Here is a 24,562-nt window from a genome sequence, read left to right as displayed (position 1 = left end):
GAGATAGAAGGGGGTGCAATGAGAAGGGAACCTCGTCCGAGTCAGACCACCCTCCCCCCAGCAATATCTAAGGCGACTCATCCTTGCCTCTTTAGACCTTCTTGGCCCAGGAGCCCAGGTCCCCTTTCCTGGCACTTGGGAGGTCTGCCATCCCCTTCCTTACCTGCTGCTTGGTCTCTGCTGGGCTCAGGCTCTGGCCCTGGAGCAGGGGGCTCTGGGCCATCCCCCAGAGGGCTTAGAGCGGGCCCAGGCAGCACTTTGGTCGTCAAGGTCATTTCTACAGTTGTGGCCTATGGCAGACAGAAGAGATCCCTGTGACTTCCCAGTACCGCCCTCCTCCCCCGACCCCCCCTATTCTGTACCTGTGTGTGTGTCCAGCCCAGCTCTGGTCTCCACTCTGGACAAACCTCACGCACCCACCCCAACTCCTGCTGTCCCCACGAGGAGAGGGCCTGGGCTGCCACCTCTCCAGGGTGCAGCCACGCCAGCTGTGGAACGGCCCTTCTTGGGACCCAGTGGCGCTTCCTCACTGGCCAGAAGCAACTGGACAAGTTTGGCTCTGAGGTTCCCTCCAACCCTGAGCTCCACCTTCAGCTGGGTGCAGAGGTGCTCCCTCCCCACAGCCTCCCTGAGCACACACACAGGTGCCCCTGCCTCCCCTCCTGCTCAGGCCCCAGCCTGCACTCACCACGAGCAGCAGCCTCTCAACGCACTCGGGCACCACATTGTGGAGGTGACTGAGGTGGAAGTGCAGGGCGGGCCGGCCCACCAGCTGCTCCTGGCACAGCGGACACCGGTACTTGGGCTGCACTGCGTGCTGGGAGAGCGCGTGAGCCCTCACCTGCTCAGACTCTGGGCTCAGGAAGCTGCAGTATGGGCAGCAGAAGACCTGGGGGCACACAGGTAGAGGGGTGTCAGGGGGGGTGGGAACCACCATCACTCAACCCTGTGGTTCCTAGACATGGCATGGTCTCCCCACTCCCGGTGGAGGAGGAGCCCCAGTCCTAAAAGCAGGCTCCGCCCTTGCTTCCCTTAGCCGAGCACAAAGGCCTAGGCAGGACTGTCCCCTTGCCTGCCTTCTTGTCCTGCCTTCACCCTCCATCCCAGCATCTCTTTCCCTGTCTTGGCTTCCCTACTCGGTTCTGCAGCCTCACAGGCCGGCTGAGTGCCTACCACCCCCAGATTTAGTTTTCTCTTCTTACCTGCCCCCACCCTGCTTCTATCTCTTCTGTGAAATGGCTTCCCTTCTCTCTGGCACTTTCTGGACTTAGAGGCTCCCGAACCCCTGCCCACTCTGCCTTTCCGAGGTCCCTGAACTAAGCATCTCAAGAAGTGGGGGTGCTCCCTACCTGTCTGCCCAGAAGCAGGCCCATTTTCCCTCAAGAGTCTCAGCAGCTCCCACTTTTTTTTGCCTTCCTTTTTCCCCCCTTCCCTTTTTAATGTAAACAAACACCACAGCGCCCCCAGTGGCCCAGGAAAATTCTGGCCTGGCTCTGTTGGCGCATTCCCGCCCACACTGCCCACACCTCTGAAGGGTGGGGCTGGGGAGCCTGGGAAGGGGCAGGAAGGGCCCTCTGCTTCCGCCTCAGTCACCTGCCTGACCTCTAACCTGCATTTCTGTCTCCCGGGCTTACTTCCTCTCCTGCAGCCTGTGCCTTTGGTCCAGGCCCGCAGGTCAGGGAGGGGCTGGCCGTAAAGGAAAGGTGTCCAGATGCTCATCTGAATGCACCTAGCCCTGGGAGCAGACAGCTGGAATAGGTCTTGTTGGAGGGAACAGGGGTTAGGAGGACAGCAGCCACTGCTGCAGCAGTTTGCAGTACTGCAGCAATACTGCTTACCCGCTGCAACAATACCCATATCACAGTCCAGCCTGGAGAGCTGTGAGGCACAGGACAGCACCTCAGAACCAAAAGCTGGGAGAGTTCCTGTAGTGGCGCAGAGGAAATGAATCCAACGAGGAACCATGAGGTTGTGGGTTCAATCCCTGGCCTTGCTTAGTAGGTTAAGGATCCAGCGTTGCCGCGAGCTGTGGTGTACATCGCAGGTGCAGCTTGGATCTGGCATGGCTATGGCTGTTGCTTCAATTTGACCCCTAGACTGGGAACCTCCATATGCTGTGGGTGCAGCCCTAAAAAAAAAAAAAAAAAAAAAAAAAAAAGCTGGGAACCGCCTCAGAATCAGCCTTTTTAGGCTGCAGAGCCAAACCCAGGTCAGGCAGAGACCTGAGTCCTGGAGACTCAGAGACTTGCCAAGCTTGCTATCTGTGTGGATCCCTGGGTCAGTTCCTCTGCCCTCAGGAAGGAGGTGTGAGGGCAGTTCCCCCCCAGGCTCAGGGCTCTGCAGGAGATGAACTTCACGTCCAGTTGTCTTGCTGCTCCCAGAGGAATAAAGAGCAGGGCAGCAGCTCGTGTTGTGTTTTTTTTGCCTTTCTCATTTCTTCACTTCCTCCCACCTCCCTCCAACCACTTCCAGTCTTCCCCTCAATACATTTTCTGTCTTCACCTTTCCTTCAAATTCCCGCCATCCCTTCCCATCATCTCCCTCTGTGCCCCATCCCTCAGCAGCTGCTCACATCTGTACCTAGACTTAGGTACAGTTTCTGCAATGTTGTATTCAGAGTGACATAAGGCACAATCATGACAAAATTAGATCTGGTCTGAAATTTCTTGTCTGTCGAGCCCTACTAATTAGAAGTTCATCCTTTAGAACATGAGACTTTAGAATCTCACTAAAATTAGACCCTCTACCCCAGGTCTTCCCAGTTACCCCAGTCCTGACCGTGGTCTGGTTGGCACTGTCTCCAGGAGGGCCAGTTTTGTTCTCTGCCTCTTCAGAAGCTGAAGATGAAAGGAGAGATTAAGAGACTCCCTCCCACAGCCCTCCCTTTCACAGACACACCCCCCCGCCCCCCCCCCCCAGCCCTCAGGATGACCTGATTTGTAGCTGAGTGCTTCCTTGGAAGGGGATGGGCTCTGGGGAGAGGGAGAAAGAGCAGGAAAGTGTGGAACCGAACACATTCCAGGGAGGGGAGCCGAGCAGGGCTGACCCCAGCTTGGCGGGATGGCCGGGTTTGGGTCCTCACAGAGGGTAGAAGCACCCAGCTTTCTGTGGTTCCACCTCCCTTCCCTCTGATGAGCCCTTTCTTTTGATCTCTTTAGCTCCTTCTGCACAGGAGGCCTTGCTCGGCGTCTGGATTACCACAAAGTCCCATGAGCATCTCAGAATGTATGAGGATAGGGGGAGGCGGGGTGGGGGGGGAAGGGATGGAGGAAAAACGCCCCAGATAAGCCACTCACCCAATTGTTCCATCTTATTCTGGGCATCTTTCTCAGGGGTTGGTGGCTCAGCTAAGGGGGTGACAGGAGCCTTCCCTGTGTAGAATGAGGGGAGAGTCAGTTTAAAAGGATGAAGCATCAAGGAAGGGAGGACACAGGGCAGAGGAAGCAGGACAAGCAGCCCGGCAGTGAAGGAGAAAACGGATAGAGGAATCAATAGGCAGGAGAGGACAAAAAGCTGCCAAAAGAAGTAGAGAGGGTGGAGTTCCCTTAGTGGCTCAGCCATCAACGAACCCACTAGGATCAATGAGGATGTGGGTTCGATCCCTAGCCTCGCTTAGTATGTTAAGGATCCAGCCTTGCTGTGAGGTGTGGTATAGGTCGCAGATGCGGCTCGGATCCTGCGTTGCTGTGGCTGGCAGCTGTAGCTCCCATTAGACCCCTAGCCTGGGAACTTCCATATGCTGTGGGTGCACCCCTGAAAAGTTAAAAAAGTACAGAGCGTGAGGGGGAAATTACAGTGACAGTGTTAGAAGTAGTCGGGCTAACAAATCATCTCTGCATGTCTAGCCCCCATCATTTAAAGATGAGAAAACAGCATTGGGTGACAGAAGACCAGCATTGGGTGACAGCATTGGGTGACAGAAGCAGGTCCAAGATCAGCTCCCTGTCTTGACTGATCCTGGAAGCAGGGAGCCCAGAAATGCAGAGTGAGGGGCACCGAGGAGGGAAGGCGAGGTTGGAAGGAAGCAGCTGCGGTGAGCGGGAGGCGGCCGGTCTAGCTGGGAGAGGAGATTACCACTCAAGCAAGAATTGACAGATGTGTAGGAATTTATTTTCGGTGGCGGCCTAATTAAAGTGTTAAAGTTCCTTAACTCCATTCAGCCCTGCGCCAGAATCGTTAGCTATTGATCTGGGCCCCTCCGGCACTTAACTCCAGCCAGTGTATTGGCAATTCAATTAGCACCAGTCAATGCTGCCTGTTCCTGGTTCCTGCTGCCCGTGCCCTCACCTCACCCACCACCGGCCTCAGTGAAGCCCAGACGCCTGTGCCCACCTCTCACAGCCCCTTCCAGGCTCTTCAGCACTCTGCATCATTGGTGCCTGGTGAGCTGACCTGGTCTCTCTGGCACAACCTCAGCTGCCTAAGGGGGACCCTAAGCCCATCCCTTGGGCTGAAGACCTCCTAGGAGACAGGAAGAGGCTGGGGAGCTCAAGGGCTTCCTGATGCCCCCAGCTCCTTCGTTTACTTCTGATATGGCATGGCGTGGCCTGGCACAGAGGGGATTTTATCCTTTTTTTCTGTTTTTTTTTTTTTTTCCCTCTTCTCCCTGACAAGCTCCTGCCACCCTCCCACCCCCAGCATTATTAGCACAGTCACTACTCTGAATCACTGGGCGGTTCCTCCTGATGTCCCTTCCTGCTCTTTCTCCACCCACAAAATCCCTACCCTTCTCTGTCTCCTCCCTCCAAGAGCCTCTCATTCCCCACTTCCCTCAGCTGCCCCAAGGTTCCTGAAAGCCAGATTTCACACCTCTTCCCAGAGCCTTTCCACCTGCTCTGCACTGCGCAGACCTGGTCCCCTGCCACTTTCTCCTCTGCCCCCAGCTCCTGCCCTAGGCGCCCTCCCAGCCCAGCCCTTCCTTTCCAGTCCCCTCTTCCTCACCGGGAGTCCGGAGCTGCCCATGGCTGAAGCTCAGGATGCTCTGAAGAGCTGAGAGCCCCTCGTCGGCCGCCGGGCCGCTCTGTAGCAGCTGCAGGCGCCGCTGGGCTTGGGCGTCACGGTGGGCAGGTGCGCGCAGGTGCTGCAGCACAGCCAGGCGGGAGGGCGTCTCCCAGGCGCACAGCAGACAGCGGAACAGCCCCAGCTCCACCCCCGCCACCGCCCCCTCCATCTCCAGCAGAAACTGGAAGCACAGAAAGAGGCTGCTCAGGCCCAGAAGGACAGACACTCCCAGATCTCAGGGGACTCCTTTGCCATCCCCCGCCCCCAGGGGAGCCTGACTGGCAGCAACCCTTCCCCTCTCCCTTCCTCCCCCTTGCAGCCTCCTCTTCCTTCCTTTGGCCACCTGAGTGTGACTACCTTTTCTCCCCCATCTCCTTCTCTTCCTTCCAACCCTGGACCCCCTCCTAGTATTTGAATGGAATTTGGTTCCGTCCTCTTGAACTTCTGGTGACAAGATGGACTGAGCAGACAGAGAACCCTCCCCTGGCTGCAAACACCAGAAAAGCTGAATAAACTGCTGGAGTCACTGGTCAGAGTCCACCCATCCTTTGGTCTCTTTCTCCATGTTGGGCTCCAAATAGCTTTTACCCTGGTGCCCTCGCCTTCTTTGTCCAGTTCTGCCCCCAACCCCGGGGATCTTGCCTCACTTTCCCACTCTGCATCGCCTCGCTCCACTCCCAGTCCCATCTCTTCTCTTCCCCAAGAGTCTCCGTGCTGTGCCCTCTGAATCCCAGACCTTCCCTACCCCACACTCACCTTATAGATCTGGCTGTTTTCTTCATGGGCTGCACCCCGGGCGTGCAGCTGCATCTTCTCCTTGCTGTTGGACTCAAAGTCACAGATGTTGCAGCGCAGGTGCAGTGGGGGGACAGACCCATAAGGAGCCCCATCTCCCAGGGGCACTGGGGAGGGGGTGCCCGTGACCCCACCCCCCTCCCTCAGGTGGGCCGCCAGCTGGTACTTCTGAGCATGTTTGTCGGTCTTGAGGTGGAGTTGGAAGTTGGCCTTGAGCTGGGTGCCATAGCAGCAGAGCTTGCAGCGGTGGGTGTCACCGGCCACCTCCTTCCACTCGGCCTCCGGGAGGCTCCTGCCCACACTGCAGTGGTAGAGCAGCAGCTCCAGGCTGTCCGTGCTGAAGGCCTGGCACACGAGGCAGCGGAACACCTTCAGGGATGGGTTGTCATCTGGGGGCGGCGAGGTGGGCAGCCCGTCGGACAAGGAGCCCAGGAGCTGACTTTGAGGCAGGTGGGCATCCGGGGAGGGGCTGCCAGGGGCTAGGGGACAGAGATAGGTTAGCAGTCCCAGGAAGGAATGGGGCAGGGTCGGCTTGCTGGGTGGGAATGGGAGGAGTGGGTGGGTGCTGAGGGAGTGGGGTTACCTAAGTGGGGGGCTGGCCCTCAGGAGAAAGCAGGGAAAAGGTTGGCCCTGGGGAAGGGAGAGGAGGAGAGTGCCTGGGGAGCTTACCAGGTGTGGGGAACTTGCGGGCAGGTGCTCCGAGGTGATGGAAGCCATTGAGAAGCAGCTGGGCTTCCAGGGGCTTATCTGGCCTCAGCCCAGGGCCGGGCAAGGGAGCCTGAGGCTGCCCTAGAGCCTGGGATCCGAAGTACTGGAAGAGTTCAGGGGGGGTGGTGGGGGCAGCCCCTGCTGGGGTAGGGGCACCCGGCGCCACCAGCCCCGGCGGCAGGCCCAGCGGCAGCCCCTGGTGCAGCATGAGCACATTCTGCATGTGCTTCTCAGAGGTCATGTGGATGCGCAGGTTGCGGGAGATGTTGGTCTCGTAGCTGCACACCTTGCACTGCCAGCTCGATTTGGCCTTGGGCTCCTTGTCCCCTGTGGAGGGTGGGAGCGCTGCCTCTGGGGGGCTCCCCTGCCCCCCAGGCCCTGCCTGGAAGCCCTGTAGGTTGGCCAGGTGCTTGTCGGACTGCATATGGATGCTGAGGTTGCCCTTGGTGGTAGTGGAATAGTTGCAGACATCGCAGCGGTAGGGCTTGTAGCCGCAGTTGTAGCTCTCCCCCCGGGCTAGGCGGGGGTGGGCGCCCCCGGCACTGCAGTAGCTACAGTGACTGTTGCTCTCGGGGTGCTTCTCCCGCATATGAACATCCAGGGTCTGCTGGTACTTGTAATGCCAGTTGCACTTGGGACACTTGAGAGTCTTGCAGGAGTTGCGCGAGTGCAGCAGCGACATGTGGCTGGACAGGCTGAGGCCTTGGAAGGCTGCAGGGACTGGGGTGTAGTCGTCCGCTAAGCGGTAGGGCTGGGGCGGGTCGCTGGGGTCTTCGGGGGAGCCCCCTGGGGCAGGGAGAGTGCCCCCCTCCTTGGAGGTGGGTGAGCTTTGGTTGAGTGGGGTGCAGAGCCCTCCATCCTCTTCGTGCCCCTCGGGGAACCAATCTGCCCCCGCCTCGCCGGCCGCCATTGGCAATTCTTTGGCTTGGGTTGGGCTGGGGTTCCAGGTGGCTGGGGTGGTTGAGGGGGAGGGTGGGCTGAGAGCCATGACTTCTTCCACGGGCAGGACGGGGGCCAGGGCTTCGGCCGCAGGGGGGCCATCCTCAGTCTGGGCTGCACTGGCCTCCATGTTCACGGTGCTGCTGTTGTCAAGGGAGCGAGCAGGTGCTTTTGGTTCCAGAAAGCTTAGGAGGGCCATGCAACCCTCGCCCCCCTCCCAGAGCATGGCTGGGTTGCCCAGCAGGCCCTGGTGTTGAGCAGCGGTTAGCTTTACCCCATGAGACTCTGTGTGACCCACAAAGGCCTGGGGGCTGCCGAAACCCAGGCGGCACAGGAGGCAGAGCCAGAAGCGTGCCCTGGGGTCTCCTCCCCTGCTCCCCATGGGGCCATCTTTGGGATCTCCGGGTGGGTTTGGAGCCAGCTGGTAGCTCCAGAAGGCTCCATCCCTTCCCTCACAGGTGGCCGGAGATGGCACTGAGGTATCGTGGGACAGAATTTGGTCAGAAGAGCTAAAGCCTTGGATTGGGTCAAAGCCATGTTGGATGTGAAGGGCAGTGAGGTGTGCAGGGGGTGGGTGGGCACGGAGGGGCAGGCTGGGCTCTTCCTTGACACCTGCCTCACCCCAGGGGAAGCCCTTTGGTAATGGGAGTTCACTGCCCCCCGGCAGGGACAGCCTGGCCACTAGGCAGGCCTCACCACCAGCTGTGAAGAATAAGTGGTCGCTTAGGTCCACAGGAGGGAGTCCTCCTCCTTCCTCCTCCTGCTCCCTGTCCTCTTCCACCCCCAGGTCCTTTGGCAGGAAGCCACCACAGCCAGGCTCTTCTTGGGGCTCCCCTATCTCCTTTGGTGGGATGAGGCCACAGCCTGACTCCAGGGGCTGCCCCCCTGGCTCTGAGGACCTCATGCTCTCAGAGGTGGAGGGGGCAGCAGGGGGATCTTTGGTGACAGGATCAGAGGGGGTGCTGGGGGGGGAGGCGTCCAGAGGCGGGGACAGGGCATCGTGCCCAGGGGAGGGGGTGGCGCAAGCAGTAGAGGATGAGTTAAGGGTGGCCATGGCAGACGGAGGAGAGCTGGGGGTTCATTTCAGCGTGACAGCCAGGACCCTGCGGGAGAGACAGAGAGAGCGGCGCTGTGAGGCGGCACAGGGGGTAGCTGGTCAGGCGTGGATTCTCTGGATACTCCAGCCCCACCCTCTTCCCATTTGCCAACTTGAAGCTTCATTAGTCTCTAATAACAGTCTTCAGGAGTTCCCATCGTAGCGCAGCAGAAATGAACCTGACTAGGAACCATGAACTTGCAGGTTCGATCCCTGGCCTCGCTCAGTGGGTTAAGGATCCGGCGTTGCCATGAGCTGTGGTGTAGGTCGCAGATGTGGCTCAGATCCAGAGTTGCTGTGGCTGTGGTGTAGGCTGGTGGCTACAGCTCCAATTAGACCCCTAGCCTGGGAACCTCCATATGCCACGGGTTCGGTCCTAAAAGGATGAAACGACAAAAAAAAAAAAAAAAAAAAAAAAACCAAACCCCAAAAAAACAAAAACAAAAAACAGTCTTCAAACTAACCAGCCCAAAATCAGAACTCTTTTTCTCCCCAGAACCCCTTCTTTCCCATCTTTCCCACCTCAGAACTTGGTACCACCATGTATCCGGTTGCTTAGGCTAAAAACCTAGAAGTTTCCTCTTGCCCCTACCCATAGGCAATTCAACAGCATCCTCTGTGAGCGTCGCATTCCTCCACCTGTCCTCATCTCTGTCAGCACCGCCCTGGCCCAGCCATTACCATCTCTTTCCTGAACTAGTGCAAGGGATTCTCCACCTTGGGCTCTGTTTCCTTCTCCCCCCTAGAATAATCTTTCATTTAATTCTCAGTCATAAAAAATGCCAAACATACATAAACAGAGACCAAAGGATATAAGGGACCAGTCTATACTCATCATCCAGCTTCAGAAGTCTCCAAACTCATGGCCGATTTTGTTTTTTATCTATATCCTCACCTACCTCCTGTTTTCCTGTATTGTTTTAAAGCAAATTCAGGCGTCATAAAAGAATCACCTTTCAAAATGTAAAGCATACTATGTTCTGCTTAGAACCCGATGATTTTTACTACACCGTGAATAAAATCCAAACTCTACTCCCTGATCTACAAAAAGGCCTATCTGGAGTTGCCATTGTGGCTCAGCGGAAACGAATCTGACTAGCATCCATGAGGATGCAGGTCCCTGGAAGGATCTGGCATCGCCGTGAGCTGTGGTGTAGGTCGCAGATGTGGCTCGAATCCTGCGTTGCTGTGGCCATGGTGTAAGCCGGCAGCTACAGCTCTGATTTGACCCCTAGCCTGGGAACCTCCATATGCTGCGGGTGTGGCCCTAAAAAGACAAAAAAAGCCCCAGGGAGAAAAGAGGCTTCTGGCAAGGCAGGAATTAAAAAAAAAAAAAAGGCCTATCTCATCTGGTACCTGCTTACTGCAGACATTTTTTTTTTTTTGCTTTTTTAGGGCCACATCCATGGCATATGGAACTTTCCAAGCTAGGGGTCGAATCGCCTATGCCACAGCCACAGCAGCACCAGATTCTCAACCCACTGAGTGAGGCGAGGGATCACACCCACATCCTCCTGGATGCTAGTCAGGCTCATAACCCGCTGAGCCACATGGGGAACTCCCCCGCCCCACATCTTTAATACTCTCTGCGCCACCTGGCTGGCTAACTCCAGCCCACTGGCCTTCTCGGTTCCTCAGACACACCAAGTTCATTCCCACCTTAGCCACTTGCCCAAGCTGTTTACTGTGCTGGAATGCTCTTCCCTCAGTCTTCTGCCTGGTGGGCTCCTGGTCACTCAGGTGGCTGCTTAAACAGCACCTCTTCCAAAAGGCCTCCTCTCTCTACAGACACTAACACAGCTTCAGGGGGAGGGGAGTTCTTTAGAGATTTGTCATAACCTGGTATTTCTTGGCTTCCTTATTTCTCCCTTCTACAAGGTAAGTTACATGAGAGCAGGGACTCTGCCTTATTGGTTGCTCTGTCACTGGTACAGAGACAGATGCCTGCCACATATCTATACACGTCTGTTGAATAAATAAACTCTGGGAGCAGTTCCTGCTGTGGCTCAGCAGGATCTGCGGTGTCTCTGCAGTGCCAAAATGTAGGTTTGAGCCCCAGCCCAGCACAGTGGGTCAAAGAGCTGGCCTTGCTGCAGCTGTAGCATAAGTTGAAACTGAGGCTCAGGTCTGATCCCTGGCCTGGGAACTTCCACATGCAATGGGGCAGCCGAGAGAGAGGGAGAGAGAGAGAGAGAGAAACTCTGGGAAAGAACCTCACATTTTCCACACCCTGGAGAGGTAATTTCCCTAAATCAGGTCTTCTTGCCAGAGAGGCCGTAGTGAATTTCCTTTGGCTTGCAGGCACCATGCTACTCTCAGATGCCTTCCAGATCCATCTCTGGTTACAGGTGGGAGCCTCCTGGCCAGTTGAAAGACAACAGCTTGTATGAGATTAGCCGCCTCCTCCTCCCCAGAGATTAAAAAAAAAAAAAAAAAGTGTAATAATATTACTAATAGCTATTAAGGTACATATACCATGGTCCTGGCATTGTGTTAAATGCTTTAATCAATTATCTCATTTAATCTCACAAGCAGCTTATCTGATGGGTGAGGTAGAAACAGGCCGAATGAGCTGCTGATGGTCACACAGCTCCAAGGTAGTGAAAGGAGAAAAGGACTTAGGAGGCACAGAGCTGGACCCCAAAGCTGTGGCCTGGGCACCTCCATCCACCTGGACTGCCCCTTAGTCACAGTCCAGGCCACATGAACCTCCAAAATCCAGAAATCAGGATCCCAGAACTCCCTCCAGCTGACTAGAATTACGAAGCCTCCCATGCCATTCCCAACTTTTTAATCTTGGTGCCCCACCTCAAACTCACCACTTCCCCCTGCCTCACCATCCCACACTTCTGCCAGTGCCCCAGGTAGCCTACCTCCTCTTCAGTTCTTACTATCGCAGATACCCAGTGATGTAAACCTTTAGCACTCGGGCCTGAGTGCTTCCAGAAGTGGTGTGGCCTCTTCCTGCTTGAGCTACCTCGAACCCGCGCCTTCAGATGCCTGGATTTGGAATGGGTTCCTTGGTCTGGCCCCACTCAGCCTGCAGGCCTCCAATTCCACTCCCTCCTCCTCGTGGGGAGGGGGCAGCCAGGCGTGAAGTCCAAGTAGGAGCCATTAAGGAGCAGCCCGAGGGGCTGGGCCCTCATGCTAATGAGGATGCAAATCAGCACCTGGGCAAAGGGGGGCGGGGTGGGGCCGGGGGTTGTTGAGAGAACTAACAGGGAAGTAAAGGAATTAGAGGGGGGTGAGGAAACCCGAAAGCGGAAGCCCTGAAGTCATGGGATAAAGGTATTCCTCCTACAGAACCCTGGGGAGGATAAGTGCTCTGGACTGTGAGGGTCTGACATTCTACTGTCACCCCCATGATGGGGCTCACCTGGTAGGAAGAGCCGAGACTGGGTGAAAGCGGCCTTTCCTGGGCCCTGACACTGAGGGCTGAACCCGTGGGGTGGGTGCTCTCTCCCCGCAGGCCCACCTCACATCCACCAGCACCTTCTCCCCGGCTCCCGACTCACAACTCCAGATCAAACTTCAGAGAAGGGCTGGGAAGACCTAAGCCGCAAATCCCCCCTCCAAAGCGTTTGCTTCCGAGGACTGGGAAAAGACACAGCTGATTCCTAGCTGGAAACCAAAGGAGCTTAGCTTTGGGCTAGCCAATGGGTGAGACCTGGAGGGGCGCAGGGAGGGTAGGTCTGCAGCTGTTTAAAATTGCAAATCTCTTCCCCATCGCCCCCCTCCTCTACAGGAAAGAATTTCAATTGCAAATTTATCTCAGCCTCGGCGAAGATCTGCCCCCCCCCCACCGCCACCAACTCCCCTCCCCCTTCTGCTCCGTGCTGCTCCCATCACCCACTATTTATTACAAACCTTTAACCGCAGCAATTATTTTTTCACTTTTGCCCCTCCTTCCATTTTCCTCCACCTAAGCTTATCTTCCGTCCCTCTCTGAATCTTTGCCCTTCCTACCTTGACCTCAGTTTTCATGTCTTTCTAGAGACGATGCAGAACCAAATGACCTAAAAGTCACCCCACCACCTCCAGGTCCAGAGTCCCGTCCTCCCCCAGACTTCTGCCATTCCTCCTTTAGCTCCGGGCTTTCCTTAAGGACATCTCTCCCTCAGGGCACATCTTAGAAGTGGGAAAAGGGAGAAGGTGAGCCCTCAAGGGCCCTGACCTTCCGGCGTGTGGCGCCGCCGAGGGACGGAGGAGGAGGGCTGATGAGGTGGAGGGACAGTCACAAGGAATGACCTGGCTAGAGGCAGGGCCGGGGGCCCTGGAGGAGAGGGGTTAGGGGAGACAGAGCAGGCAGTGGCGGCGGTGTGATTAGAGCGGAGATTGATGTGAAGGGGCGCCACAGACGGCAGAGAGAGTCAATAAAACGAGAGGATCACATTAGAGGCGACAGAGAGAGCTTTAAATTACAAGGCGGCTGCCACTGAGGGGGATGGGAGGAGGCAGGCCTGGAGCCGGGGAGGGTGGAGAGTTCTGAGGGGGTAGCCACCCTAGGATGGATCTTCCAGCTCCAAAATGGCCTTCTGTCTCTGGAGCTCCCTTCCTGCCCCTTCAGTCCATCTCCCTCCCTAATGCTTCCTTCCCACCCAGGGTGAGGAGAAAGGGGAAGCCAGAGAGAGCTAGCTCTGAGCAAACAGGGAGATGGGGCGGAGCGGGGGTGGGGGGGGTGGTATTGCTCTCTTCCTCTGTCCAGACCCAGGTCCCTGGTTATTCCTCAAGGTGAGAGGGAAAGGATGGCATGGCTGCTTTCAAAGTTCAGCTAGTGGGGGTTCTTCAATCTGACTGCAGCGGCTCAGGTCGCTGAGGAGGTTTAGGTTCGATCCCTGGCCTGACACCGTGAGTTAAAGGATCCGGTGATGCTGCAGCTGCAGCTTGGATTCAGTACTTGGCCTGGGACCTTCCATATACTATGGGTTCAACCATTAAAAAAAAAAAAAGAGGAAAGAAAGAAATTGACAGAACACTTTAAACCAGCTATAATGGAAAAAATGAAAATCATTAAAAAAAAAGAAAAAGAAAAGTTCAGCTAGGGCCTTGCTGCCCCAACAACATAACCCCTGAACTGCAGTATTCTTCGAGAAATGGGCAGAAAGGCACCCTGTAAATAGTTGGACAAGAATCCCTAGTTCTTTTTTTTGGCCATTCATGCCAGAAATTCCTGAACCAGGGATCAGACCCACACCACAGCCGCAATCTGAGCCACAGCAGTGACAACACTGGATCCTTAACCCGCTGAGCCACTAGGGGATTTCAAAACTTCCTTGTTCTTGATATGGGCTCCCTATTCAAGGGGCAGATACACCATACTTAGAACAGGAAGAAGCCAGGGAACCAGGAGGCTTCAGGATATACAGCAGGACCCAGAGAGATACTAAGATGTTATGAGAAGGACAGAAAGGGCTGGATGTGCAGTGGAAAGCTGCAAAAGCAGGCTCTGAGAGCACACAAGACAGAACACACAAGTCTCAGAACAAGTGAGACCGTTTAAGAACCCAAGAATCACAGGAGCCAGAGGGACAAGGGCAAAAGAAGGACAGAGGAAAGTGAGGCCCGAGGGAAGAAAGAATGTGCCTTTCACCGAGGAGGTGCCAGGGCGTGGGCTCAGGTTGGCCAGTAGAACTGGAGGCAGAGCTGGCCATGGGTGCTCCCTCTGGAGCAGGAGCCCCAGCAAGACCAGGGCTCCCCTAGGCTGGAGCCTCCTCCCAACTCCTGAGGAGCCTGAGCAGAAAAGCGACACGACTGCTCCCTAGTGGTCACGGAGAGAGCATCACCCAGGAGAGGACAGCCCTGCCAGGGCTCAGACTGCCTTTCTTCTTCAGGCTCCCCTCCTTTAAACAAAAACAAAACTCTTTCTCCCTTCTTTTTTTTTTTTTTCTTTTCTTTCCCCAAACCCAATGACAGGGCAAAGTCTTTCCCAGCAAAACTGGCCAGAGGGCACTGGCACATTTGCTTATAATTTGCATACAGTGATTTCCACCTTGGAGCTCTCCAGACATTTTTGCCTTTCACTTTTCCAATTGTCCCACCTGTTCTCTTTCTCTGAAACCCATTTTTGGAAACTTTTCTTTTCTCTTTTTTTTCTCTCTGAAATCCCTGCCACCAGCCTGTCCTCTTCCACACTCACTTTACCCTGTCTTTCTCTCCTTTTGGTCTCAGCCTGTTGCTTTCAAGAGGTTAGCCACAGAGAGGCAGGAAAGATGGAGGGTGCGTGCCCATGTCACAGGGCTCGGTTGGTACCAACAGCAAATGAGTCTAACCAGATGAGATTTCTTTCCTAAGGCAGTAGAAGAACATGGGCTATGGGCTCACACAGACCCAGGGTCAGTCCTGGCTCCCCCTACACAACCCGTGCAACTCCGGTTAAGTTACTTAGCAGTCTGTCTTCTCATCTGGGAACTCCATCGCACTCGCTTCCGAGTGCTTATACGCAGGGTTCAGAGTGTGGTCTTCCAAGCCTGGGTCTCTCCAGGGTGCCTACAAGATCACACAGCTCCACAATGCTGTCCTGACCGGGCGGTTGTGAAAACTTGCGCAGGTAACGTGAAAAGTGCACATCCTAGTGTCCATCAGGTTGGTTCCTTCCCTTCTCTCGGCTCCCCACCCCTACCCTGAGAGCGAAGATGTGCGCAGGTAGGCTGATGCTTTTCTTGTGCCTTGCTTCTTCTTGACCTAGACTCACCCTCTCATCGATGCCCTTTTCAACTGAGGGCAAGTTCTTCCATGGGCACGATTTAAATTTAGTTGGCTTGGCAGCAGAGTTCATTTCTCACCAGGCCCTCTTGATTGCTGTGTCTAGAGACACCCCATTGTCCTGGAGCAGAGCTTGGAAGCTTTTGGCTCAAAACCGCTATGACCTCTCCTTGCATTAAAACTATCACTTTCTCTGTCTCTAAATCTTACCTTCTATATTGAAAAAAGAAACAGAAAAAGGTACTCCTCTTCCTCCATTTTAATTCTACCATCTCTCTTAGACCTCCCCCCTACCTCCAACATTTAGGGGGAGCTTACTCTGTGCAAGAGAAGTTTTGCACAAAAGAGAGAAAATGAGAATGGCAGAGAATGAGACAGGCAGGAACAGGAGTTTCATGTGGGTGAAGACACAGCCAAGGCAGGGAAGGGGAGAGAGGAAGGGGGGGAGAGGGAGAGGTAGGAAAGAGGCAGGAGCTGGATCTTGATCTATATGTATAAATATGTAATCTCTCAACTTTGGCATCGGATTGGGCAGGGGGCCTATCCCCAGTGAGAGGGATGGAGCAAGGAGGCTGTGTCTTCCACTTTGAAAGCTGCTTAAAGTGGGCAGGAGAGAACTGGGTGGGGTGTGACGACAAAGGAGAGGCTGAGAGGTAAAAGATGGGGGTGGGGAGGGAGAAGACAGAGCTACAAGGGAAGATGTGGATTAAAACCACAACCAGAAAGGAACATCCATCCACATTTGTGGGGCTTTGTTGAGATGTGCTGCAGCGTGTCTGCTGCTGGAGGAGAGGATGTCCTGGAGAAGAGTGAGCCTCTTGCCAATGCATCTCCCTCGATGATGCCGCCAGCGTTAGGACTGCAGCATGGGGCTATGTGACCTTGTAGGTGCACTGGAGACCCAGTTTAGATGACCACATCAAGTCAGCTCTGAACCCTTCTTCTGTATGGGCACTTGGGAGTAAGGGACAGGGAGTCGTGCCCTTGAATTTAGATTCAGGATCCAATCTGATGCTGGCATGAGGGACCTCTGTAGAAGACCTTTGATCTCCCTGAGCCTTAAAAGTATGACCTGCAATTCTTCTGGAATTATTTGGAAGAATACCATTATAAGTGGCTGTGTATATAAATAAATCCCTCTAGTTTTCGATTCTGCATGAACCCTTGTGATGGTAATGACTCCATCTAAATACTATTAAAACAACTAATAATCATGATAAGAATAACAACTTTAAATGTTTGCCCTGTGCCAGGCACCATGCTGAGCCCCCTGGAAGCATCACCTTAACTTACCCTCCACTATGATCTGACGAAATAGATATACTCATTCCCATTTTTACAAACATGGAAACAGACTTAGATGGGTTATATAATTTTTCATGGTCTCACACTTGGAAAAGTAGAGTTGAGACTGGCCTCAGGTAGCCTGACTCCAGCACTCTGCTCTTGAGTTAATTTGCAAGCTTCTGAGCTCTGGCTGTAAGCATTTTGAATGAGATCTTAGAGGGTTTGGGTTTTTTTTTTCCCTGTCTCTTAGGGCCACACCCACAGCATATGGAGGTTCCCAGGCTAGGGTTCGAATCAGAGCTGTAGCTGCCAAGCTACACCACAGCCACAGCCACGCCAGATCCGAGCTGTGTCTGCGACCCGCACCACAGCTCATGGCAATGCCAGAGCCTTAGCCCCCTGAGAGAGGCTGGGAATCGAAGCCGTGTCCTCATGGATACCAGTCAGATTTGTCTCTTCTGAACCACGACGAGAACTCCCGAGATCTCAGAGTTTGAGTGTTAGTCTGCCCTTTTGTGTGTTGCTTTGAGCATATGTGCTGTCATGCTATCCTCTAAGTTTGAAGGTTTTCAACGACCTTCTCCCAACTGGTTTTTTAGTGTAAGATGGGCCAGAACAGGCCATTGCTTTATGCAGCTCCAGGGGGCGCTATTCACACTGTAGTCTATGCAGGGGCCCTGGCCACTCCGTGTAAGTGTGTGTGCTTGGGTGTGGGGTGGAGATAGGTACTGCTGATTGAGTTATTCGACTGAGGATATGTATATTCATTTGTGATAACCTCTCTGAAAGCTGAAAGTCTATACATGTGTATTCATAACAGCATATGAACTTCAGAAAAAAGTGTGGTATTTCTTTAAAACATAGCCTTTAAGGTCAGACAGACCTGGAATCAAATTCTAGTTCTGTTCCCTATTATGTAAATGTCCTCGGGTGGATTGCTTCAAGCTTGTTTCTTCATGAATAGAATGGGGCATAGTTCCTCATGGAGCTGTGCCTACTGAGACGATCATTATTGAGACTGGCACTTTGTATGTGATCAATAAATGGAAACGATAATTGCTCATCCACGTGTCTTATTCCCAGAGTGGGGGTGTACGTGCATGTTTATTGCTCTTTGATCGTGTGTGTGGCTGAGGGTCTGGGTGTAGCCCTGCCCCAGCACCTCTCGGGGTTGCGGAAGGAGCTCTCGGAGGCTCTGGGTGATACCCGCAAGGGTCCTGGGCTTCCAGGTCAACAGCGGGGTGTCCTGTGCGGGTGTGCTGCCGCGTGCCTGTTTGTGCTCGGTGGCCTGGCTGGCGCGGGCGTGTTTGGGTGGTGGTAATTACTGGGATGGCCCAGCCCTAATGAGTGTGATCTCGTTACACTCTCACCGCCTCTAATGGAGCTAACCTCATTTCACAGCCATTAGAGATGGAGATGAGGCCCCGCCCCCGGCCCCGCCAGCTGCAGCGCCCGCAGCCCCGGCCACGTTCCTTCCCTCCAGCTCGCCATCTCCCTGTGCCGCCGCTGCACTCCTTCCTGCTACTCTGCTCCTCCTTCCAGGCTTCCCTCTCCCGTTCCCCATTGTTCTTTTCCCTCCTCGTCCTTCGGCGCCTCTCTCCCCTTCCCTGGCTTCCTCTTCCCTTCACCCATCACCCTCCCTCTTCCTTCCCCGGGTGCGTCGGTCCCCCGCGACTGCACCGCCCCGGCCTCTGCTCCGCACCCCTCCCCCGCCCTTGCCTGCTGCCGGCCCTCCCCTCCCCCACGGTGCCCCGTCTGGCCAAAGGACAAATCTCAAGGGGAAACCAGCAAAGACAAACAAGGAGCAGTGACTTCATTATCGTCGTTAATTTGCCACTTCAGTTCCTCCCACAAGGGTCAAAGCCGGCACGGCTTGAACTCAGGACTGACAAGGAGGCTGAGCCGGCCGCCGGCCTTTTCCGCCTCGAGCCTCTCCCGCCACCGCTCGGCCTCCCTCCTTCATTTCTCTGCAGGGGGTCAGGCTCCCGGGTTTTCTCTTCCGTTTCTTAGTTCCCGCAGTCTCTGCCTCTGCCTCCCGCCCTCCTTCCTTTTTCATTCAAATTGTGGCCTTCTCTCGGGCTCTCGGCCGGCTCGAAGTCACATGGTTTTTACCTCTGACTCCCTCCCTCCTTCTCGTCCGATTCAGCTGGTTTCCGTCCCCCCCACCCCCCACCCCGCGTCCTCCCAGCCCCAGCCATCCTGGAACCCGTGTCTTGGCCGTCCCTGGTCTTCCCTCTTCCTAACCTCAAGCACACTCCCTTCCCAGAGCATTAGAATCTATCTCTAGGTTTTGAAAACCACGTAGCCTGATGAAGCTGGTGGGGATGGGAGGCAGGAGGAGTTTGTGGTCCAAGCAGGAAAAGTGATACAGAATATGGAATTGGCTGGATAGTAAGGAAGATAACTGCCATGGGGTGCTAGGCACACACCACTCAAAGGAAGCAGCAGAATCTAGGCTTAGACATCTGGAGACCTGAGGCATGCTAGACCAAGTGAAACAATTTTCCCAAGGCCAGAGGAAAAGTAGGATGGGCCTTGGGCTTGAGACTTGGGGGTGGGGTGGGGGTGGGCGGTGCCAGGATCATCACCAAAACAGGAAGGAAAAACTTGAGGATGGAAACGGCGTTTAGCCCATCAGTTCCTTAGGGAAACACAATCTAACACTCCTGTCCCTCCGTCACTGAGAAGCCAAATGACTGGCAATTGACTCTTGACCTTTAGCCCACTCCCAGCCCCAAAGGGACAGATCGAGGGTAGCTGGCTGCGACTGGAGGAGGCATCAGGGAAATGTCCACATGTGGAGTGAGCATTTCTTTACCCACCTCTGCCCACAGCTCTGCACAGCAACACGCTACACAGGACCAGAAGCTGCATATGTACGCCCTCTTCCCTCCACAGGGGGCGCTTGCTACTTCTGCGTAGCCTTCTAATTGCACAGGCCCCTGTGCCAGCACCGGTTCAGTGGGTGGCCCTGCTGTGATCCCAAGCCTGGAACCTTAGCTTCAATGCCACATTTCTGCCCCAATACAAAGGCAGTCCCTGTTCTCTCATTTTTTTGGCAGGAGGGGCACACCCATAGCATATATAAGTTCAGGGGCAGGGACTAAATCCGAGCTGCAGCTGTGACCCATGCTGCAGCAATGCTGGATCCTTAACCCACTATGCCAGGCCGGGGATTGAACCCGAGCCTCAGGAGTGACTGGAGCCGCTGCAAGAGACAACACCAGATCCTTAACCCACTGCACCACAGTGGGAGCTCATTTGACTTTGAATATTGAAGGGTGCCGAGCTGTCTTGGAAAGAATTAAGAAAAGTTATCTTCTTCTAGGTATGTGCAGCCCGCAGGGCAGTAGTATGAAGAGCAGATGGATCTCAGCCCTATCACCCCTTAACTGGGCACCCTAAACACCTGGACACAGAGGCCCTGTCTCCGCACAAGTGCCTGCAAGAGGGGGACACTAAGAGCCAATGGGATTACCTCAGGGTGCTGAGAGGCACCTCTGAATCCTTCACCCCAAGTCTTCCCAGCCTGGGGTAGAGGAGGAGTGGGCAAGCGGTCCCCTGGGGCTTTCCTCAGAGAGGCAAGGGGCTCTGGAAAAGTGAGTGGTGGGATGACTGAGAAGCCAGAGAAGAAAGATGGAAAAATCAATGAAATGAGTTTCTAACGGTGAGGTAAAGGACCGCCGTGTCGACAGCCTGTCGCCTGCTGCAAAATATGAGCTGCCCAAGTCCATGGCGGCGGCTGACACTGCATCCAGCCGCCACTGTCCTCCCTGCAGGCCTCCGCCCACCAGCCCCTTCTCCAGCTGTCCTGGCCTTTCTTATTATAGCCAGACTCTCCCCCAGGGCTCCCGGTGCACTCCCTCTCTTCCAGGGCTTCTTTCCTAGATTCATCGATCCACACAGGGGCTTTTTGACTCTTCATCACAGGAACAAGTTATAATTCCAGACTGGGGGCATTTTTCTCCTCTATGGCTTCTGTGTACTTAGACCTCTCTTTCCCTCTCTCTCCAAATCTCATTCCGAGTTGTGATGAGCTCTGCATCTCCTACCTCTCCCTCATTTCCTTTATACCCCGAGACTCTAACAATGCAACACGCAGTCAGATGTCAAGGCCATCGCTCACGGGGTTTCTTACATCCAACTCTGTGCCTCCTTCTGCCTTTTGGCCCAGTTAGCCAATGCTGACTTCCTTGGAACTGTCTGCATTAGGACAGGGTGTTTAGGATGGGTATTGATTTATGAATTCTTTGTTAACCTGTGTGTGTGCGCGGGAGGTGTGTGTGTGTGTGTGTGTGTGTGTGTGTGTGTGTGTGTGTGTGTCAGATTCACTTGTGGTTTCATGAGTGGGAATGGAGTGGGGTAGGAGTGCTACTCCCAATTCAAATCTGCTGACTCTGTCTTTGGAAACAACACTCAGCCTTTTCTGGAAACCACCTCCTTTCTCTACCCTCCTCCGTATCTTCCTCTTGGGCTCCTAAGACTGTTCATTCATGTCCCCCCCCCACCCCGTTATCTCTGCAAAGACACCCCAGATCAACCTGTAGAGTCAGCCCTGGCTGCCTCCAAGGGTGCCCCTAACCCAGCCTTTCCTCCCTCGGCCTCAGATCTCACAGCTGCTCATGTGTGCCTGCTTTCCCAACCTGTCCATTTACCAGCCAGGCCTGAGGGGTGGGGTCAAAGGAAGGTGGGCAACACTCTCCCCGAGCCCCTCTCTATTAATTCGACATCTGATCAATAGATATTAAGCATCCTTTGTGTGGCAGACACTGGGTGAGGTGCTGGAAAATAATCGGAAACTAGAAAGATGCAGCCCTTATGCGGTTCCCTGGCCGTCAGGACTAACCCTGGGTCTCTCACTGACAGCTTCCCTCGGAGTTCTCCTTTTCCTCCCTTCCCCACAGCCCCATTCCACCATGCCCTCTGGCATTCCAGAACCCTTCCCTTTTCTCTGCCGCAGCTGAGATCCCCTCTAATCTGCATTTCCAGCTTCCGGTCTCCATTCCTAAGCTCTCCATTCCTAAGCGCAAAGGGAGGAGGTGCATCTCACATTTTCAGTAACTGTCCTCTCTGCTCACAAAGCCCTTCTCCTTTCGCATTCTGCAACTGCCATTTCCAGCTCTTCCTTTGCCTGCTTTTCAGTCCTACCATCCTGTCCTCAATGCCCCCTGTCTCTTGAGGTCCCTTTCTCTGGCTCTTGCAGGCTTGCCTGAACCTCAGGCGTTCACAAACAAGACTTCATTCAGAACTAAGAACAGCTCCAGGGAGGCAAGGTCAAGTTACCAGACCCAGGAATCCCACAGATGTGACTCCGGCCCCAGCCCCATGTGCGTACAGCTCTCCAGCAAAGCAGCAAGTTGTTCCTCTGTGGGTCTTAAGGTAACACCGGCTGCTCTGACATCATGGAGGGAGGAACCCTGTCAGGTTGCCAAGGCAACACCAGCAATTTATGACATCAGAGGCTTGAGGTCTTTGGTGCTCAGGGGGCTAGAAAGATTCAAGTTCCTATCGGCTAAAGTAAATGGGAATTCTACTTTTTCATCTCTTTGCTCACGTTGCCCTGGCTTGGGAATGAAATGCAAAGGCCTTTGGTGGGGCAGTGAGGGGTCTGGCTGGGGGAATGAACCAAACCTCTCCTTCTGTTCACCAGATATCCCTGCCCGCTCTCTCATCTTTGGCATCTCGCTCTTTTGGGGCTTCGCCCAGTAGTGTGTCTGCTTTGCCTTTTTCTTTCCAAATCGCCCCTCCTGCAGTGCTCTCTTTGCATCCATCATGCTGTGTCCTCCTCACACCAGAGGCATTTGTTTTCTTTGATACCTCATCCTCTCCTCTTTCCCCCTACCAAGCTCTGTGCAGCTCTGATCGGCTTCGGCACTCCTCCCTCTGCCTTCCATCTCCCTTCTTTGTACCATGCTCTTTCCCCACCTCATCCAGTTCTTCGGTTACTCCCTCCCCATGTTACCACTGTATTCATTTCATATTGCTTTCTCTGTTGACCTTCCTTTTCAGAAATATTCTAGCCTTTCTCTCCCTCTTTCCTCTGTGTCACTATTAATTCAGGTTTTATCTTATTCTCCTGATTTTCCATTAATCCCTCTTTGGTTCCTCCCCTGCCCCCTATTCTGCATGGATCCTCTCCCCTTCCTTTGCACAGCCCTCGCATCACGCATTTCTCTACCCCCTGCGTTTACTGCCTCCCCTTCCTTTCTGTCACTCTCTTCATCTCCGAAATCTTCCATCTTTTGCCCACTTCTACCTCTTCCTTATACCCTTCAAGCTCCTGCAGTCTAGAAAAACAATGATTGGCTTAAAACAAGGTAAATGCTCGAGACTCCTTATCCACCTTTCCCATTCTTTAGGCTGAATACACCTGGCCCCTTGCATATAAGATAGCTTCTGTCACACTAACGAAAACTTCTTTGTAAAGAATCATGCTGAATCCCAATCTGATAAGAGCAGGGACCCAGGAAAAAGATGAATTAGAAAGTAGAGAAAAAGCCACTGACATCTAGAATGAACTGAGAGATAAGGGGCAACCAAGCAGGGTGGAGCTCAGAGTCCCAAGGAATATCCCCTTACAAAATCAAAGTTGACAGTAAATGAGCATAATGGCCCTGACTGATGAAGGGGTTATATGCCCCCGAAAGCCCATTAAATTGATTTCTTGGCCTGTTTATGTGCCTTCACAAACCACACTCCCCACCTCTCCCAGCCCCTTTGCTCTCTGGTACCTTTTGCTGCTGTGGTTAAAATGTGGGGTGAGAGGATAAGGAATATAAGAAACTTAGGGTGAGCAAGGGGAAAAGGCAGGAAGAAGACAGATTATGGGGATGAAGATGAAGAATAGGTAAAGGGGAATCATGGGAGATAGGGAGGGGGAATAAAGGGAGTGAAACAAAATGGGGAGTGAAAAACCATACAATGGTAAAGTGAGGGCAGGGAAGAGGTTTGTGGTGGGAAGCTCCTGGAGACGCAGGTGACACACAAGACATCAGAGGTGGGGTCCTGACGGGAGGCACAGGCACATGGCTAAGGGGGCAGCCAACAATGCTTGGAAGTTCCAAAGCTTCCTGGGTGTAAGACAGAAGAGAAGGCCAACTTGGCCATGCTGAAAGGGCACTGGAGTCCTTGGGGGACACAGCTGCTCCATCCCTCCACTCTTCTAGGCCCCTGACCAGTAACTACCACAGTCATCAGTCATGACTGATAAGCAAACTCCAAAGCAACCTGCAAAGGCCAGAAATATTCGTTCAGACCTTGAAGGAAAGGGCATGGAGTCCTAGATGGGTAGAACAGTTGGGCAGCCAAGGTGTGACACATAGTGACAGAGACACAAGGGGAAAGGATCACCTGGATAGGAAGTCACATCCAAAGACAGTGACACACGGACAGATGGGGAAAATGAATGAGGTGAAGAATGGCAAAATCCAGAAGTAGGGACACAGGGACAGAGGTCAGCAGGGCAACAGGCGAAGCAAGATGCGTGGTCCAGTGTTCAATGACAGGGCTATTCAGAGAGAGGGGCAGACAAGAGCGGATGGAGAGTTGGGGAGCCAGGAGAGACACACTTCACCTTGAATAGAAGTAGAGCAGTGGCCTCCCCTCACCTACTACTTGAACCTTTCGAAAAAAACAAAACAAAACAAAACAAAACAAAAAACAAGCAAACAACAACAACAAAACCAACACCCCAACAAAAAACTCAACTTCAGGCAAAACCTAAGATCGAAGGTTAAGGGTATCCACGTCCCCTCCCATCCTTCCACCCCCACAGCGCGCTTTGCCCATCCATCAGCCCGCCCGCTAGCCGCGGTTCCTCCCCCATCCTGCGGCCGGCGGGGGGCCGCCGAGACCCAGGCCCCTCAAGGCTGACAGCTCCAAGCCCCCCTCACTCACCCGGCCTCCCCTTCCCTCCGGGACCCCAGCTCCCCGCACGGCTCGGCGCAGTCCGTCTAGGCTCGCGTTACTCTCAGTCTATTTGGCTGGCTCCTGGTCCAGCCTCGATGCCTTTCCCTTCCCAGTCTCTGCCTCCTC

The 24,562-nt window shown here is 54.2% G+C and overlaps 1 protein-coding gene and 1 long non-coding RNA gene across 13 annotated transcripts in view; one reads left to right on the top strand and one right to left on the bottom strand.

Moving 5' to 3' along the window:
• The window catches only part of LOC146401700 (uncharacterized), a 34,786-nt gene extending 12,879 nt beyond the window's left edge, over positions 1 to 21,907 (top strand). The window contains exon 3 of the long non-coding RNA XR_014810811.1: positions 21,732 to 21,907. This is a non-coding gene — a long non-coding RNA (uncharacterized LOC146401700). The remainder of the gene's footprint in view (positions 1 to 21,731) is intronic.
• The window catches only part of ZFHX2 (zinc finger homeobox 2), a 31,022-nt gene that overhangs the window by 5,757 nt on the left and 703 nt on the right, over positions 1 to 24,562 (bottom strand). For 2 of the 12 annotated variants that reach the window (XM_084969192.1, XM_084969185.1), the window contains exons 2-8: positions 6,466 to 8,546; positions 5,758 to 6,275; positions 4,942 to 5,182; positions 3,297 to 3,371; positions 2,779 to 2,837; positions 689 to 889; positions 164 to 290 (exon numbers count right to left, since the gene is read on the bottom strand). In XM_084969192.1, coding sequence (XP_084825318.1) covers positions 164 to 290; positions 689 to 889; positions 2,779 to 2,837; positions 3,297 to 3,371; positions 4,942 to 5,182; positions 5,758 to 6,275; positions 6,466 to 8,497 — 3,253 coding nt within the window. In that variant the 5' untranslated portion in view covers positions 8,498 to 8,546. Of the gene's footprint in view, positions 1 to 163; positions 291 to 688; positions 890 to 1,349; positions 1,504 to 2,766; positions 2,838 to 3,296; positions 3,372 to 4,941; positions 5,183 to 5,757; positions 6,276 to 6,465; positions 8,547 to 10,757; positions 10,899 to 11,412; positions 12,152 to 24,424; positions 24,561 to 24,562 lie in introns of those variants that run through there. The other 10 variants (XM_084969183.1, XM_084969186.1, XM_084969187.1 and 7 more) reach the window with 10 other exon arrangements.

This window comes from Sus scrofa, chromosome 7, assembly GCF_054392235.1.
Source record: "Sus scrofa isolate SSC_HxYL_T2T_F1_AM1 chromosome 7, Sscrofa_HxYL_maternal_Yorkshire_Landrace_v2.0, whole genome shotgun sequence".
In the NCBI taxonomy this organism is placed as follows: Eukaryota; Metazoa; Chordata; class Mammalia; order Artiodactyla; family Suidae; genus Sus; species Sus scrofa.
This window is presented reverse-complemented; position numbering and strand designations above follow the sequence as displayed.